Source organism: Benincasa hispida, chromosome 6 (assembly GCF_027475165.1).
Source record: "Benincasa hispida cultivar pf3 chromosome 6, pf3_genome.v1.1, whole genome shotgun sequence".
In the NCBI taxonomy this organism is placed as follows: domain Eukaryota; kingdom Viridiplantae; phylum Streptophyta; class Magnoliopsida; order Cucurbitales; family Cucurbitaceae; genus Benincasa; species Benincasa hispida.
Genome location: NC_143483.1, coordinates 45,559,842 through 45,577,720, shown reverse-complemented (window position 1 = coordinate 45,577,720; position 17,879 = coordinate 45,559,842). Strand labels below are relative to the sequence as shown.

Below are 17,879 nucleotides of genomic sequence, written 5' to 3'. Positions count from 1 at the left end.
ATCCGAATCATCTCATTTTCAGCACTCGAAGAATATGAGAGAAATCGATTAGATCAACCAGTTAAGTGAACGGTCACTCCTTAATCTAGTATCCATGATTCTTGTCCCTTGTAAAACTCTTAGGTTTGAGAAAGAATCAGAATGCTCTATTCATTCACCAAAGATATGAATATATACAAGTGTACAAAGCATAGAAAAGGAAAATATCACAAAATATCTACAAGAATGGAAAATCCTAATTATAGAATTATAACACTACCCCTCAAGTTGGAGAATATATGTTAATCATGCCCAACTTGTTACAAAGATAATCTATACGTCTTCCATCCAATGCTTTCGTGAAGATATCTCCTAATTGTTCTCCAGTCTTCACATATCCTGTAGATACCAACCCTTGTTGAATTTTCTCACGTACAAAATGGCAAACAACTTCAATATGTTTAGTTCTTTCATGAAATACTGGATTAGACGTAATATGAAGTGCTACTTGATTATCACACCACAACTTTGTCGGTGTGGTGATTTCAAATCCCAACTCAACAAGAAGTTCATATATCCAAATCAATTCACACACAGATTGTGCCATTGCTCTATATTCTGATTCTGCACTTGAACGTGACACCACATTTTGCTTCTTACTCTTCCAAGAAATCAAATTACCGCCAACAAAAACACAGTACCCCGAAGTTGATGTTCTGTCTTCTTTAGATCCTGCCCAATCGGCGTCTGAGAAACATTCAATATTAGTATGACCATAATCCTTATATAATAAACCACGCCCGAGAATAGCCTTTAAATAACAAAGAATCTGTTCCAATGCAGCCCAATGATCAACTGTAGGGCATGACATGTACTGACTCACAATACTTACTGAATAGACTATGTCGAGTTGAGTCACTGTAAGGTAATTAAGTTTTCCCACTAGCCTCCTATATCTTTCATGATCTTTTAGCAATTCTCCATCTTTTGTGAGTTGTAAGTTGGGCATCATTGGGGTACTACATGGCTTGGCCCCTAGCTTTCCTGTTTCAGTCAACAAATCAAGTACATATTTTCTCTGTGATAATAGAATTCCTTTCTTGCTTCTTATTACCTCAATTCCTAAGAAGTATTTCAACATGTTCAAATCTTTTGTGTAGAATTGACTATGAAGAAAGGTCTTTAGAGACTGGATACCTAAAAAATCATGACCAATAATCACAATATCATCTACATATACGACTAACAAGATGACACCACCCTCAGATCTCTTAAAAAAGACTGAATGATCTGACATGCTCTTCCACATTCCAAAACTTTCAATCACCTGACTAAATTTACCAAACCAAGCTCGTGGGCTCTGCTTTAATCCATACAAGGATTTACGAAGGCGACACACCGTTCCATTCTCCCCCTGAGCAACAAACCTTGGTGGTTGCTCCATATACACCTCTTCTTGAAGATCACCATGAAGAAATGCATTTTTAATATCAAGCTGATGTAAAAGCCAATGATTGATTGAAGCTAATGAAATAAACAACCGCACAGATGCCATTTCTGCTACAGGAGAAAAAGTATCAGCATAGTCAACGCCATAAGTTTGTGCATAGCCTTTCGCTACAAGGCGTGCTTTTAACCGAGCAACAGAACCATCAGGATTGACTTTAACTGCAAATACCCATTTGCAACCGATAGCCTTCTTTCCTGCAAGGAGAGAAACTAAATCCCAAGTACAATTATCATTTAAGGCAGTCATCTCCACCATTGCGGCACACCAACCAGGATGAGACAAAGCCTCATGAACAGTTTTAGGGATGGATATAGACTCTAAGGATGCAATGAATGAACATGTGGAAGGCGACAAATGGTTATATGAAACAAAAGAGGAAATAGGATGAGCACATGTACGTTTACCTTTACGAAGAGCAATAGGAAGATCATCACTCGTTTCTGGATCCAATGACGAAGAAGACTCTGGTACAGGGCATGGAATTGAAGGAGGTTGTCGTCGAGTATAGACCTTAACGATGGGTGGAAGAGTAGAGGTAGCCACAGGTTGAGATGAATCAGGAAGAGGATTGGAGGGAGAAGTAACTGTGTAGACAAGGAAATCATCTAATTCCTTATGTTCCCCCTGACTCTTATTCGGAGAGAATGATGGTGATGAAAAAAATGGGGTATGTTAAAAAAACGTGATATCAGGAGAGACGAAATATTTATTTTGACTAGGACAATAACACCGATACCCCTTTTGGACTCGGGAATAGCCAAGGAAAACACATTTTAAGGACTTTGGATCCAGCTTGGTATGTTGAGGCCGAACATCCTGAACAAAGTAGGTACAACCAAATATTTTAGGTGGAATGGGAAACAAATGTTGCTGGGGGCATAAAGTATGAAAAGGTATCTCACCCTTAAGAATGGAAGAAGGCATGCGATTTATTAAGAAACAAGTTGTGGAAACAACATCAGTCCAAAAGGATTTTGGAACATGCATCTGAAACATCAAAGTTCTGGCTGTCTCAAGGAGATGACGATTCTTTCGTTCTGCAACCCTATTTTGAGATGGAGTATCGACACAAGAAGATTGATGAAGAATGCCATGGGCATCTAAATAAGACTTGAGTGTATGAGAAAAATATTCCTTAGCATTATCACTCCGTAGGATTTTAAGTGCACCATTAAACTGAGTTTGGATTTCAGCATGGAAGTTACGAAAATGAGAAAGTAACTCAGAACGAATTTCATTAAATATAACCACATAACATGAGAATAGTCATCGACAAATGTAACAAAATACCGAAACCTCCTTTGGACTCAATAGGACAAGAACCCCAAACATTAGAATGGACTAATTCAAAAGGAGCACTAGCTCGTTTATTGACTCAAGGATACAAACTCAAACGACAATGCTCTTCAAAGGGAGACGACACACTTGAGCATGTGATGACTGTAGGTGTTTGTGGTTCAAAGATGTAAAGACCTCCAAATTCACGTCCTTTACGAATAGTTTGTTTCGTCATAAGATCCTGGAATAAGCAATAACCAGGAAAAAAGGAGACACAACAATGAAGATCACGAGTGAGTTTACTGACCGAAATCAAACTAAACGAGAAATGTGGTAAATTTAAAACTGATGACAAAGAAATTGATTCAGTAAGATGGACGGTTCCTGATCCTATGGAGGTTCCATCAGCTATAGTGACATTAGGTGAAGAGGTAAATGTACAAATGTTAGAGAATAAACTGGGGTTACCTATCATATGGTTTGTAGCGCCAGAGTCAATGACCCATTTTGACGTGGAGGAAAGAAGGCATTTAGAAATGTTACCTGTCTCTGCGATGGCCGTAATGGGAGTAGAAGATGATGCCCTCAATGACTCTTGATACTGCTGAAATTTAGCAAACTCCTCTGCAGAAATCGTAATTGACTTGTCAAGATTATCAGGAGTAGAGACGACATGTGCAGAGTGTGATGGCATGCTCTGACCCTTATTCAGCAATTTTCTGCATTCACGCTTCGTATTGCCAGGTTTATGACAATAATAGCAAACAATACCTCCTGAATTTGATCCTTGGTTATTTGGATGACCTTTGAAGCTATTTGATTCAACACCCTTATTACCTCTATAATCATTTGTGCGCCCAATCAAAGCACTGCTAGAGTCAGATGATGTAATTGCTTGTGTCTTTTCAGTACGAAGTATTCGAGTGTAAGCTTCTTCCAACGAGGAGATATTTGAGCTTGACAATACTTGATCTTTGGCCATCTCATATTTAGGTGCAAGACCTACTAAAAAGCTCATGATAAACAACTTTTCATGTTGAGCCATTAGAACTTTTGGATCCGTGCTGATTGGTATCAAGGCATTGAATTCCGTGCATGTATTTTTAACCTCCATAAAGCAGCTTGTAAGAGATTTTTCTCCTTGATCAGGTTGATATAGTGTCTTACAAACATCAAACACTCTATTAATATTCTCTTTCCCAGAATAAAGGAAATCTAGATATTCCAATAGTTCCCTGACTGATTCGCAGTGATTTACTAGTTCAACAATTTCACGGTCAATAGAATTCTTGATTTGTAGAAGCATCCTTGAATCATCCCGCCACCAAATCTTCTTATTAGCATCAATCGGTGGTTCTTCTGTGATGTGATCATCCATCTTCATGCTCCTAATAAAGTGACGGACATTTGATCTCCATGAATAGTAGTTGGATCCATTCAACTTGTGTTCAGTTACTTTTGACACCATAGGAACAATCTTAGACATGACTACTGGTTTCTTATCAGCCATTACCTCAAAAACAATAGACTCCGGACAGCAGAGAATCAAACCCTAATTTACTGAAGAGATGTCTTTACAAGCAGTGAGAATATCTATATATCCCAAACAAACACACCACCAAGAAGAGTCAACCACATTGAAGAAACCCACAGAAAACAAACAAAAAAGGACGGCAAAGAAGAATAGTAGGCGCGTGAGCCTCATGCGCTGGTCAGATGGCAACCGGAATTTGAGGTTTTGTAGATCGGCGGTTGGGCTCCAAAGAGGACTGGGCGGTGTAGGAAAAAAAACAGTTTTTTTTTTCTCCCCGGCGGCGGCGGCTTCTAACGACGGCGACTGTGAGCAAAAGTGTAAACTCACCTCTCCATAAAACCCTAAACGTATCACAAATGGGTTCTAAATTCTCAAACCCTAAGGTTCACAAAAACCCGAAGTTTATTTAGAGAGCTCTAATACCATGTAAAACTCTTAGGTTTGAGAAAGAATCAGAATGCTCTATTCATTCACCAAAGATATGAATATATACAAGTGTACAAAGCATAGAAAAGGAAAATATCACAAAATATTTACAGGAATGGAAAATCCTAATTATAGAATTATAACGTCCCTCAATAAGAAGACTAAAAGATTGAGGGGTACCTGATTGGACAATCGCACTAACCCCAGCAGTACCTGGGTCACTTGGGTTGGTCACCTGAGACTGTGCAACAACATTAGTAGACTCACTCACGATTGTTCTACTAGATTTTGACTTGTCATTTGGAGGACGTCGTTTGCTATTCGGGGGTCGACCATGTAGTTTCCAGCACTGATCCTTTGTGTGCCATGGTTTCTTGCAATGTTCACATATTGGAGGAGATTTCCCATTCTGTTTGTCATTATTAGATCTAGATGATTTCACCCCGAACGCAGCGGAATCAACAGTTGTAATGGTGGAACCGTTCATAGCAGTCAACCTATCTTCCTCCAACCTGACCTCAGAGCAAACCTCCATAACAGATAGTATCGGCCTTTGTCCAAGAATTCGACTGCGAACAGTATTAAATTTTGAGTTGAACCCAGCAAGGAAATCATAAACTCGATCAATTTCCTCAATCTTCAAATATTGAACTCCGCCACATGAACAATTCCAGACAATCTCTCGACACAAGTCCATCTTTTGCCACAGTAAAGACAGTTTATTGAAGTATGAAGTCACATTCATAGTCCCTTGTTTGCATTCATGGACCTGTTTCTGCAATGTATATAGGCGTGATGCGTTTTGCCTTTTAGAATACAGTTTTTGGACTGCATCCCAAATGTCCCGAGCAGAAGTAGAATAGAGCAAGGTTTTCCGATTTGGGGTTCCATGCTATTAATCAACATCGAGCGGAGTAAGGAGTCCTCTCCCTTCCAAGAACGCTCTTGAGGGTCCCCAGGGTTTGGTCCTCGGTATATCGCCAGTTAAATACCCGAACTTATGCCGCCCCTCAAGAGCCATTTTAACGGATTGTGACCAGGAGAAATAATTTTGGCCATTTAGTTTCTCTCCTGTGATTACCCTTGCAGAATTTCCCACAGATCCAGATAAAATATTTGCAGTAGGTAAATTAGGGAAAGCAGTACCGGATTGTCCGTATACAAAGGTGTCTGGATGAGAAATCTGAGTGGGAATTTTTCTGGAGATTTGTAGTCCCAAAAACAGCCCTGAGCGTTGCAATCTGTTGCTGAAGACTAACTAATTGTTGTTGAACTCCAACCGGGGATAGACTTATTGGTCCTAAGCCACCAAAACCAATAGACCCATGCTGATGGGGAATGTAGGAGGTTGTTGTAGGATGGTTTTGCCCACATGAAACCGAGGAGGAAGCTTCCCTCATATGATTGACGACTCGAAACTGAGGCTGGTGTGACGGCTGGAGGGTCGGCACTTCGACTGAAAGAACCGGCACTCCGATTGGAAGAACGTTGGAGGACGGACCAGCTTGGAAGTGGCGCTCGAACGGCTCGGTGTTGGAGTTGGAACCCGGCGTGATCGGCTGAGGGATCGACGCGAAACTGGTCCCAATGTCTTCAAGGTTGGAGCGTTCCATCACTTGCTAGGGTTGGTGATTGAATTTCTTCTATCGCAGCTAGGGTTTCATCACCTTGTTCTGATACCGTTGAAAATAAGGGAAGAAAAGACGAAGACAAGGTTTACGTGGAAAACCCTAGGCCAGGGAGGAAAAACCATGATAGATAAATTCTTATTAATTTGTTACATTTACAAAGCACCACAGACTCAGAAATAAATAGACTCAGAACAATCTTAAAATAGCAGAGAGAAGTAAAAAGACTAAAACTCCCTTAGGCAAATACACCATATTTCAACAGTAACTTTTGGTTATTTTTTTAAGCTCTACTTTCAATGAAGTCTACAGTAATTTCTCTCATCATTTTCATCTCTGGCTGTTATAATCCAAAACTAGTTCTAATTAATAGTTCATTAATTGATCGATGTCTTTTGTATTATTTTCTATTTATTTTAATAATTTAAATTATTTTCATTTTCAGGTTTTCATAATAAGTTCAGTTCCTAATATTTGATCCACACATCCAATTGATCTAGATGCATGTTGAGGATCTCACATTGGAAAAATCAAGGGATCTCATACTCTTTATAAGATAGATGAGCTACTCCTTGTCTTGCCAATTGGTTTTGAACTGGAGTCTTATGTTCTCTAATAATGCTCTAATAATGCACAATGAGGATCATATCTATATAATTTTGAACTTCTGAATAAATATAAATCAGTTTCTTGTCTGATTAATTTTGGATAAGAATATTTTTTTCTGTCTTAGTTTAGAGATTTTCTTTTGAGAATTTATTTCTTTTCCTTTTTTTTTTAAAAATAAAAATAATCTTAGTAACTTTTCTACTTTCCCTTCTCTCCAAATTGGAGAGGTCTTTTGTAATCATTACACGGGTTTCCCCCTTTTGTAATTTTATACTATCAATTTTCTTATAAAAATCTCTTCTCTCAAAGTTCAAAATTTGATTTCTGTTGTTGATTTCAAGTATCTATACTGAGAGAAATTGCAAAAAACCACCCTTAAAGTATGGTGGTAGTTGCAATTATACTCTTAAACTTTCAATAGTAACAATTGGGTCCTAAACTTCTAAAGGGGCTGTTTGGGGCGTTGAGATGATATAGGATGTGGGGAGTTCTGATGTCTGGAGAGTTATGATGTCTGGGGAGTTCTGATCGAGTATGAAGATCGAGTATGATCGAGTATGTTCAAGCACTGAGATGATATACGATACACGAAAGAAAAATGACGGTGAGATACGAAACACGTTTCGAAAATGGGCCCACAAACAATTAAAATTGGTGAGATAGGATAATGGGCCTCCAAACACTGAGATGATATAGGATGTAGGGATATATCATCTTATGTTGGGCTCTCAAACAGCCTCTAAAAGTGTTAAAATTTGGTGAACCCACAAATGATAAAAATTGAACCCTCAAACTCACATAATTATTACAATTTATACAATTATGTAAGTTTGAGGTTCCAATTTTAACATTTGGATAAGGTTGAGGGCTCAATTTTTAAATTTAAAAGTTTAAGGGTATAATTGCAAATCCTATTTTAGGGGTGGTTTTGTAATCTGCACTAATTTTTTTTTTGGATGTCTGTTTCCACATCGTTCAAACCTAGAGTTTGGCCCTATCACCATAAATTTAATCAAAATTGTTCATTTCTATCATGTGGATGTTTTGCTTGTGTCATTTGTAGGCAGCTTGGAAGATCTGTGTTTGGTAACTGTATTTACTCCTTTTCTTTCTCCAGAATGGTGCTGTTCTCGAGAAGAGTATACAGCCTTATGAGTCCCACATACCATTTGTCCTGCAGTTCCTTGTGAGTAGCTTTATGAATTCCAAAATAATTATAAATGATACATACATTCAGCTACTTTGTGAATGATAGACTAGTGGATTTCATCTAGTTTCCTGATCTAGTTCCAATTTAGTTTCTATGTTTGTCTGCCTCCCTTTTCTCTTTCTCGTTTTTTTGGGCACATGTGTATTTGGTTTTACTATTAAGTTTTTTGTCTTGGTCTCATCAAGGCTCGATAATAGAATTATAACAACAATTTACTATAAAGCTAGTTGAATGAAGTCTAAGCTAGCTGTTAACTTGATTTTACTATTAGCCCTTTATCCCGTTCTCATCAAGGCTGGAGAATGGTTCTATAACAATAACTTACTCAAAACTACTTTGAACTATCAGGTACCTAAATAGCTTCTGGCTAATAACGCCCATTTTGCAATTGTCCTTGATTTTGTTACTTACTATAAGCACTTTGCTTATCGCATATATAAAATATTGTATTACGTTAGTTGTTTTAAGGTACTCATCTTCAATTAGTGTGTCTCCGTCAATGAGTTAGCCTTCTATTTTGCTGTGTTCAAAGCCTTTTTTTTCTTGAGGCTGTCATACTCTGTTTTAGAAATGCAGGTATTCCTACATTGCTTTCCCTTCGTTGTGTATCATAAATATCTTCTAGCATACAGTTAAGCATTCAATTCATTTTGATACTTTGGAAGCCTTATTTTTTTTTAATCTTTATTCGTGTAGCTCTTGACATTTTAGATCTGAACTACTGTTTCTGCTAGGTTGACTATAATTTGTATGGTATGGGTCTTCTGCATCTAGTGAAATTGAAGTTCCGTCATCCAATACCAGATGCTTCAGGGAAGAAATTAGATAACATTTTCCGGTACATGCGTGAGAATCATGCAATGGATAATCCAACTAGCATGCCTTCTGATCCTCAGGTATTCGTATTCTTTGTCCTTTTGATGCCCCCACACCCACCCAAGTATAACAATTTGCATGATTGAATGTTTGTGCAAATAATGGGTGTCCTCTTGGAAATTTCATTAGGCAGATACAAGTAATGATGCAGCATCAACTTCACCAGAATGGATATCTTCTAAAATTCCAACAGATTGGATGTGGAATTTTCCTAATGCAACGGATGCCTTAGATGACAATGGTGTCAATTTCTGTAAACGTCAAAGTGTTTGTGAACTTGAGGGAGATGTTGCTGTAGAAGGTTCATTTGGCTTCGTAATTATATTTGATGTGAAAATACTTTCTTCTAACAGGTCGTAGTAGATGGCTGCCTTATAACTCATTTGTTTCCTTGTGATGTTAAGGCTTTCAAAAAACTCTGTTCTGCAGATATTCTCAATCAACATTCTAAACTCTATACATCTTTTTCTCAAACCTATTCGGACGTGAAGATGGTTCAATCACTTGTTTCAATTTGGGAGGTTTGATATTGTCCCGTCTTTTATTATTATTATTATTATTTTAATTGTGTTGTTATTTTTATGTGCATTCACGTGCAAACACTGTATGATGGACTCTTTAGCTGTAATATGTAATTGGTATATATACATGCTTGTTCATTGAAGTTGCTTCTTGTCCGTATCCCAGGAGGAGTATAGGAGAACTGGCCTGCAGGAGGCACCAGTGCCACCTGATCCTGGAAAACCATTGCCAAAAGAAGTTTTGGAGGCTTTCTCACTTGGTGTGGACTATGAGAAAAAACTGACTGAATTATATGAGAGACCAAAAAGTCCATCAGTGTTAACTCCACTTGAAGAAGATGAAAGGTTGGTGCAGTCCTTGACATCTTCAGCTAATGAAGCAGATATAACTGGAGTAGGATGTTCTGATGGCAAGCCTCTGAAACATGTTAAGGAGATAAGCAGAACTAATTCAGACTCATTTTGCCCTTCTTCATTTGAAGATTATGACAAAATGCTGATTGAAGGAGAGGATGTGGTCCCAAGATTGTCTATGGATGAAGTTCAAGTAACTCCCAAGGTAACTAATTGCTGCTGTTGTTAGGCGTTGTCTCTCTTTTTGCGTGGATGTCAATCGTCACGGTGATTCTACACTTGATATCTTAATTTTTATGTTACCTGATACCATGTTAAATTACCATTCCACCTACTTTAGGGATGTGGTGTATCAAGTTCTTTTGGCAGTAGATGTCACAAACTGGACTAGGGTCGATCAATTGCTCTTAGCCTTGATTGTTTCCTTCCTTCACTACATCCAAGGGGGATCTGGGTGTAATTTGAGGATAATTCTTCTTTCATACTCTATCTTATTTTCTTTCCCTTGATCATGTGTTCTTATCAGCCCCTTGATCTACTCTAACAAGTTCGATGTCTATAAATTTTAATACTTTGTAGAATGTTGTTGACAAGAGAATTCTTGCATATTCCGTTGTACTTCATACATGGGAGTTTTTATATTCAACATTAATGGGCAAATTTTCAGGGTTTGGATTTTTCAAACATTGGTGGTATTTTCTCGCATTTGTTTAAAAAATAATTAAACTGTATATGATGAAATATATCAAAATTTTCTCCCAAAAAAAAAAAAAAAGAAGAAGAAGAAGAAGAAGAAGAAGAAGAAGAAGAAAAAGAAGAAAATAGGTTCAGTAAGGTGAAGTTTTGTGGGAGCTGAATTCTATTTGGTAAGTGGTTGGAAGATGAGAAGATAAAAAGTGATCGTAACAGTGGGTTATAGTCCATTTTGAGTCGAACCGAATGTTTGATTTTATTCCAACATCAGTCATGCTTGGGTTTTAATGTTTATTTTGAAATTTTCATCTTTTCAGGCTGTCGACGAGGAGGCACTAGGACTCTTGAGATGGCTAGCTACTTCTCAGGCTGCACAAGATATCAATTCCGATGATGAACTTCTTTGTGAGACAATTTTGGGGCCCTTGTTGCCTGCAGCGAACATGGATCAAGTGCTAGAGAGAGCTAGCCAGGATTATGGTTCTGAGTCTCAAAAGGAGTGTCAAGACATCCTTGATTCAGTTGAAGATCTAGAGGAATTTGAGGGGTTTAACAAGAGAAAATGTTGTCCAGATGATGAGCATCTTCACAGGTCTTCTTCTGAAGAAACTATTCCCCAACTTGATGGTGCTTCTGATGATGTGTTCTCTTCTTGTGGAGGGTCGACTGAAAACTCAGCTGATAGGGATTTAAATTTTGAGAATGAAAAATCTTCCAAACTTGCGGCATTGCATGGCATTGATTCAGGTTCTTGCAGTCACAAAAAAGAGAAATCATTGTGGGGATCTTTACCTTTTCACGAGACTGAGAAATTGAATACAGATTCAACATGTGTCAATTCTTGCAGGCCTGATATATGTGCAAGTTTGACCAAAGATTCTGAATTCATCAGTTACTTTTCTAGAGATGATGGAAGACAGATGGATGTTACATTACAAAATGCAGGTGCAGGTGCAGGTACATATAACTCCAGGGAAGGCTATGTCTTTGTAGAACGTTCTGTACGTGATTTGATGAGGAGGAAGCGTCACTATCGAAATGAGCCACTTGACTGTGGATATGGTAAAGTTAAAAATTTTACTGTTGATAGCAGGCAAAGAAAAGTGTGGTCAAGAGACTTGGATTCTCAAGTGTTTCAGTCCAATGAGCATAGCTTGAGATTTCGGGATTCTTCCCATTTGATGCCATGTTTAACTAATCAAAATTCAAGTTCTGACGTGTTTTATGAGAATAAGTCTGCTTATTCTAATAGTTCCATGTATGGTAAACTGCCGCTTGTAGATGGGTGTGATGGCTTAGTGCAAGCTAGTTCACCAAATGTGGGAGAAATCCCTGGATCTGAAATAGTTACAGGTCCTTCTCAAGTGTGCTCTTATGTGTGGCTCTCTGAGTCAGAGACCCTAGGCGTAGGTCCTGTTTCTCTAGGTGGTTGTGAAATCTTGGCTAGCAAGGAATCTAATTCTGGTGCAAGTGATGCTAATGCTCATGAGAGCACACCTTCCATACAATGTGCAGACGAGGATTATTTGGCTCCAAGTACAAAAAGAAGATTTCTTTTGGTTAATCAGTATAGTAATGATAGAAAACAAAAAGAGGATTCTGTTTTGTCTGGGCTTGGCCACTCTGTGTCTATGGTTGCCGATTTTCACGGTGAGCAAACATTATCAATTGGTTTGACTACTCGCAGAAAGCCTCCAAATGCAGATTTGATTCATAAGGAACATTTAAACGTTTCAACTTCGTCTATCATGCCCTGGAAACTTGCTCCTTTGGATCAGAAAGACGTTGAAGGGAGAACAGGTCACAATTCTATTTTCTTTATGCACGTGGTGCTGGTACTTATCTACCTTCCTAGATTAATTTATGCATGAAGACGTTTATCCTTTGGGGTAGAAATGCAGGGTTTATGATTTTTATACTTTATTTATTAGTTCTTTGGGAATTTGAAATGTCGCTGATCCTATGATTCCCTTCCTTCCTTGCAAGCGATGAATTTGAACAACAAGAGCTTTAAATGACTTTTTCCTGCTGAAATGGTACTGACTATTAATAACCTTCATTTTCTTCAGGGAGAGCTTTGGATGATCTTCTGCCATTTTTTCTACACAGAGACAAGAAAGATATTTTTGAAGATTATGGTTACAGTTCTCCGCAAGAAGCTGCCATGGGTGTTCCTATTCACTATCGAAATGATGGCTCCTTCATGTATATTTTGACACCTGTAAACTCACCTCCTTCTACAGATAGTGTTAGCCAGTGGCTCACAAGTGAACAGGGAGGTGATAACCAGAACTCAACGAGGCATTATTGTCCTTTCCTTTTTTTTTTTTTTTTTCCTTCTGTTATCGCGTTGTTGTTGTTTTGTGTAAGTCTAATGCATGTAGATCCTTCATGATTAATTGGAAAATTACCTTTTAAGCTTTTTATAGGAAGGTCAACCTTCAAAGGGCTTATTAAGTATTTCATTTACAGCTCTTGGGATCAGCTCAGGAAAACCATTAGTTGATGATCCGAACAAGTCTCTGCCTCAACTTGCTTCTTCATCTCATACTAGTCATATAGTAAATCATGGAGGCCTGCCTAACTCAACTGCAGACGAAACTTCTTTTCCTGAAAATTTAGAACCAGTCAGAAGTGGAGGAATTACAGCAGAAGTAAGAGCTTGTGCGAGTTCGTCACAAGATATATCTCAAATTTCTGGCCCAGATGGGATATCAAAGGCTACTCCTCTCAGCCAAATTGGGTTTTGTGATCCTGCAAGTGCTGGAGGAATGCAGCAATTAACATTGTTGAGCGTAGAGGTGTTCATTACATTCTCTCTCCTTTTTATTTTTTACTTTGGAAGTGTTGAATATTGAAAGTCCTCTTTTTGCCTGTTTCTTTGGAATATTATTTTTTAATTAGTATTCATTCTTTTTCTGTAATATTCTTTTCTTATTTCCATTCTTTGTACCCTCGATTATCTTTGCCATGTTTGGCTCTTATCATTGTATATATTAGGACTATACCCATTTGTAAAGGAATGAGAAAAATTTAGAGAATTGATAAATTTCAATATGGTATCAGAGCTACTCTGTGAATTTCCATAGGTTTCATGTTCGAAACCCTAACAAAGAAAAATAGAGCATTGAAGCTTCAATCAACATACCGATTAGTTTGAAGTTGTGCATCAGAAAACCTCTATCTATAACCGGGAGTTTCATGTCCGAAGCAAATCTGTGAGGAATCATCCAAATAGAAGAAAATTGCAGCCAACCTTCGTGTCAGAAGCAAGTCGCAGCCAAGCTTTGATCGAAATCTTCTGAAACAAATTGGCCAAGAATCATGGGATGAAGTGCGACAGCTTCGATCGAAATCTTCTGAAACGAATCGTGGCTGAGCAAGGGTTTTTCATCGTGTATCCAACCGGGTCGAGCATATTAAGGTCATGGGCTGAATCCGCGCGTTGTTGAATCGGGTCTTGGGTCGTGAGCATATCCGTTTCCCCTATTTTTCTTGTGCCGTTGCTAAATCTGTTCGTGGGTCGCGAGTCTGGACATATCTAAACCATTTTTTTATTATTATTTTGGATCCCTTTTTCCTCCAGCTTTGGATCTGAGAAGCTATCCTTTTGTTTTTTCCTTTGTTACAAGGAATATTTGAGTAAGTACTAAATATCTTCCTCTACAGAATTTAACATTCTAATATGGCATTTGTGAATCCTAACAAGACAGAAGGGACCATACTTCCAATTAATAATCACAAATTAAATGGAAGGAATTATCTCCCTTGGTCACAATTTATTGTGATGTTTATATGTGGAAAAGGAAAGGAAGATTCTCTATCAAGCGAAAATCCCATCCAGACCAAGTTGATTTGAAATACAAGACATGTAAAGCCGAAAACAATATGGTTATGTCATGGTTAATCAACTCCATAACGACAGAGATTGGTGAAGGATTTCTACTCTTTTCGTCTGCAAGCGAAATCTAGAAAGCAGCTCGTGAAACCTATTCTGACCAAGAAAATACAACGGAATCATTTGAAATTGAAGGCAATCATGAGATACGGTAAGGGGATATGCAAGTTACTCACTACTTCACTCAATTGTCTCGTCTTTGGCAACAACTTGATGTATTTGAAAGCCACAAGCGGGAATGCACTGCAGATGAAGCTACATACAAAAAGATATTTGAAAAGAAACGAGTGTTCAAATTTCTTCTCAGCCTTAATAAAGAATTAGACGAGGTACGTGGTAGAATCTTAGCTATTAAACCCTTACTTAATATCGGAGAAGTTTTTGCAGAAGTAAGAAGAGAAGAAAGTAGGAAGAAACTAATGTTGGGAGTGTCTGCATGCTCTGAACTTGAAGGATCGACTTTAATTGCTCGAAATCTTGGTAATGAGGTACGTATAAATACTCATGATAACTGTTACAATCAAAATCAGAGCTATACAGGAACTGATAATCGGCAACGGAAACCAAGACCATGGTGTGAGCATTGTAGAAAACTAGGACACACTAAAGAAGTATGTTGGGATATTCATGACAAACCTCCAGATTGGAAGCCAAATAAGGGAACAGATGATAGACGAGGAAAGACCTGCCAAACAAGTGCAACAACCGAAGGTAACATTACTCCGAAGATAATGTGTTTACTAGGGAGCAGTTGGATTGGTCAACCCATATCTACTTAAAAAAATCAGAAACAAGTGTGGCTACAGTTGCACAGTCAAGTAACTTCTTTTATGCCTTCAATGCAACTAAAGAAAATTGTAATACTTGGATTATTGATTCTGGAGCTTCAGATCACATGACAGGTGATATCTCATTTTTAACTAATTATGCCCACTGTACCGTTCAAACCACTGTAAAAATTGCTGATGGTACCTTCAAAAGTGATGGGTATTGACAATGTTTTTATCTTTAAAGATTTTATGTTAGAAAATGTGTTACATGTTCCAAAACTTAGATGCAATGTTCTTTCCATAAGCAAACTAACACTTCTGAAAAAGTGCATTGCGACTTTCCATTCACATAATTGTATATTTTAGGATTTGAATTCGGGGAAGACGATTGACAATGCTAAGGAATCCTCGGGCCTCTACATCCTAAATACTTCCAAGTCTCATGTCAAGGAGTTAGGTCTTAGCAAATCTACTTTTGTTGTTTCTAAAGACAATTATGATAGTACAATAATGTTATGCCATAATCGTTCAAGACAACCCAATTTCTATATTTGAAACGAATTTTTCCAGATATTTTTAATAAAAGTTCTCAGGTTTTCCAATGTGAGTCTTGTGAAATGGCAAAGTTGGCTTGAACTTCATATCCGGTAAGCACTTATAAACCCTCTCATCCTTTTTCAATAATGCATAGTGATGTTTGGGGCCTAGTAAAGTTTAGAATATAACAGGAGCTAAATGGTTTGTTTCCTTTATTGATGATCACACTAGACTTGGTTGGGTCTTTTTAATGAAAGAAAAATCTGAGGTTACTGTCATATTTAAAAATATGTGTGCCATGACCCTCAATCTCTTTAACATAAAAATCCAAATCCTTCACACTAATAATGCTAAGGATTATTTTAACACTTCCTTAGGGAACTTTCTAAAAGAAAAAGGTATTGCCCACTTATGTACATGCCCTAACACTTCCCAGCAAAATGGAATTGCAGAAAGAAAAAATAGACATCTCTTAGAAGTTTCTAGAGCTTTAATGTTTTTCGCTAACACCCCCTCGTTTTTGGGGAGAAGCTGTTCTGAAAGCCACATACCTTATTAATAGAATGCCCTCACGAACATTAGGCTTCAAAACTCTCTTACAAAAACTTTAGGAAGTATTTCCACATAATAGATTATTCTCTCAAGTTTCCTTAAAAATATTTGGTTGTACAGTTTTTGTTCAAGATCATCGACCCAATAGGAGTAAACTAGATCCTAAGACAATCAAATGTATATTTCTAGGTTATGCTTCGAGCCAAAAAGGATAAAAATTCTATTAACCAACCACGGAAAAATTCAACCTCCACGAATTTAACCTTCTTTGAAACACAACCTTATTTTCAAAAGCAAGACATCATTAAACCTTCCATACTTGTTGAAAACAAAGGAATCCCAATAACAACCTTTATTGAAGAAAGTGCTCCCTTCCTACATGAAACTGATATTTCCAACCAAAGCACACTCGATTGTAGGAAAGATCCTATGGTCTATAATGAAACTGATATTCCTAACCAAAACACACTCTGATGTAGGAAAGATCCCATAGTTTGTACTCGAAGAAAAAAACACCCTTGGACAAGTGCTTAGTCAAAATCCGTCCGAAATACAGGAAAATCATGTCCCCAAATCCACAATGGAAATCCTTACGGAAGACCTCGATCTTCCCATTGCAAAACGGAAAGGAATAAGAACTTGTACGATGCATCCTATTCAAAACTATCTTTCTTATAAACATCTCTCTCCCAAATTAAAAGCGTTCACAACTACCCTATCCAACATATGCATTCCTAACGTCTATGAAGCTCTTAAAGACCCCAATTGGAAGCAAGCTGTATTAGACGAAATAAATGCCTTGGAAAAGAAAAACACATGAGAAATAACAAATCTACCCTAGGAAAGAATATGGTAGGATGCAAATTAATCTTCACCATCAAATACAAAGCTAATGGAGAAATCAATAGGCTCAAAGCTAGATTTGTTGCCAAAGGATTCACCCAATCTTACGACATTGACTACCAAGAAACATTTGCCCCGATAGCAAAATTAAATACTATCCGTGTCCTTTTTTCTGTAGTAGTGAATAATGATCGGATACTTCACCAATTAGATATAAAGAACGCCTTCCTTAATGGAGACTTAGACGAAGAAGTGTATATGGATAAACCCATCGGTATAGAATCAACTAAAACCATGAATAACGTATGCAAACTCAAGAAATCCTTTTATGGCTTAAAACAATCCCTTGGAGCCTGGTTTGAAAAGTTTTCAAAATTAGTAAAGAATAACAGGTACTTGCAATGTCAATATGATCATACCCTCTTCGTCAAACATCCTTGCAAGGGTAAAATAGCAATTATCATCGTTTATGTAGATGACATTATCCTTACAAGAGACCATGAAGAAGAAATAAGAAAATTAAAACTACTCTTAGCCAAGGAATTCGAAGTAAAAGACTTAAGCAACCTTAAATACTTCTTAGGGATAGAAGTGGCCCGCTCAAAGAAAGGTTTGAGTATTTCTCAACGAAAATATGTCTTTGATCTCTTGAAGGAAACTG

The 17,879-nt window shown here is 37.6% G+C and overlaps 1 protein-coding gene across 4 annotated transcripts in view; it reads left to right on the top strand.

Moving 5' to 3' along the window:
- REV3 (recovery protein 3) overlaps window positions 1–17,879 on the top strand; it is a 65,702-nt gene that overhangs the window by 24,304 nt on the left and 23,519 nt on the right. Inside the window, exons 1-9 of one of the 4 annotated variants that reach the window (XM_090314722.1) lie at window positions 7,548–7,568; window positions 8,082–8,150; window positions 8,909–9,070; window positions 9,180–9,351; window positions 9,480–9,571; window positions 9,738–10,130; window positions 10,936–12,418; window positions 12,688–12,897; window positions 13,091–13,419. In XM_090314722.1, coding sequence (XP_090170848.1) covers window positions 7,563–7,568; window positions 8,082–8,150; window positions 8,909–9,070; window positions 9,180–9,351; window positions 9,480–9,571; window positions 9,738–10,130; window positions 10,936–12,418; window positions 12,688–12,897; window positions 13,091–13,419 — 2,916 coding nt within the window. In that variant the 5' untranslated portion in view covers window positions 7,548–7,562. Of the gene's footprint in view, window positions 1–7,547; window positions 7,569–8,081; window positions 8,151–8,908; window positions 9,071–9,179; window positions 9,404–9,479; window positions 9,572–9,737; window positions 10,131–10,935; window positions 12,419–12,687; window positions 12,898–13,090; window positions 13,420–17,879 lie in introns of those variants that run through there. The other 3 variants (XM_039034165.2, XM_039034167.2, XM_039034168.2) reach the window with 3 other exon arrangements.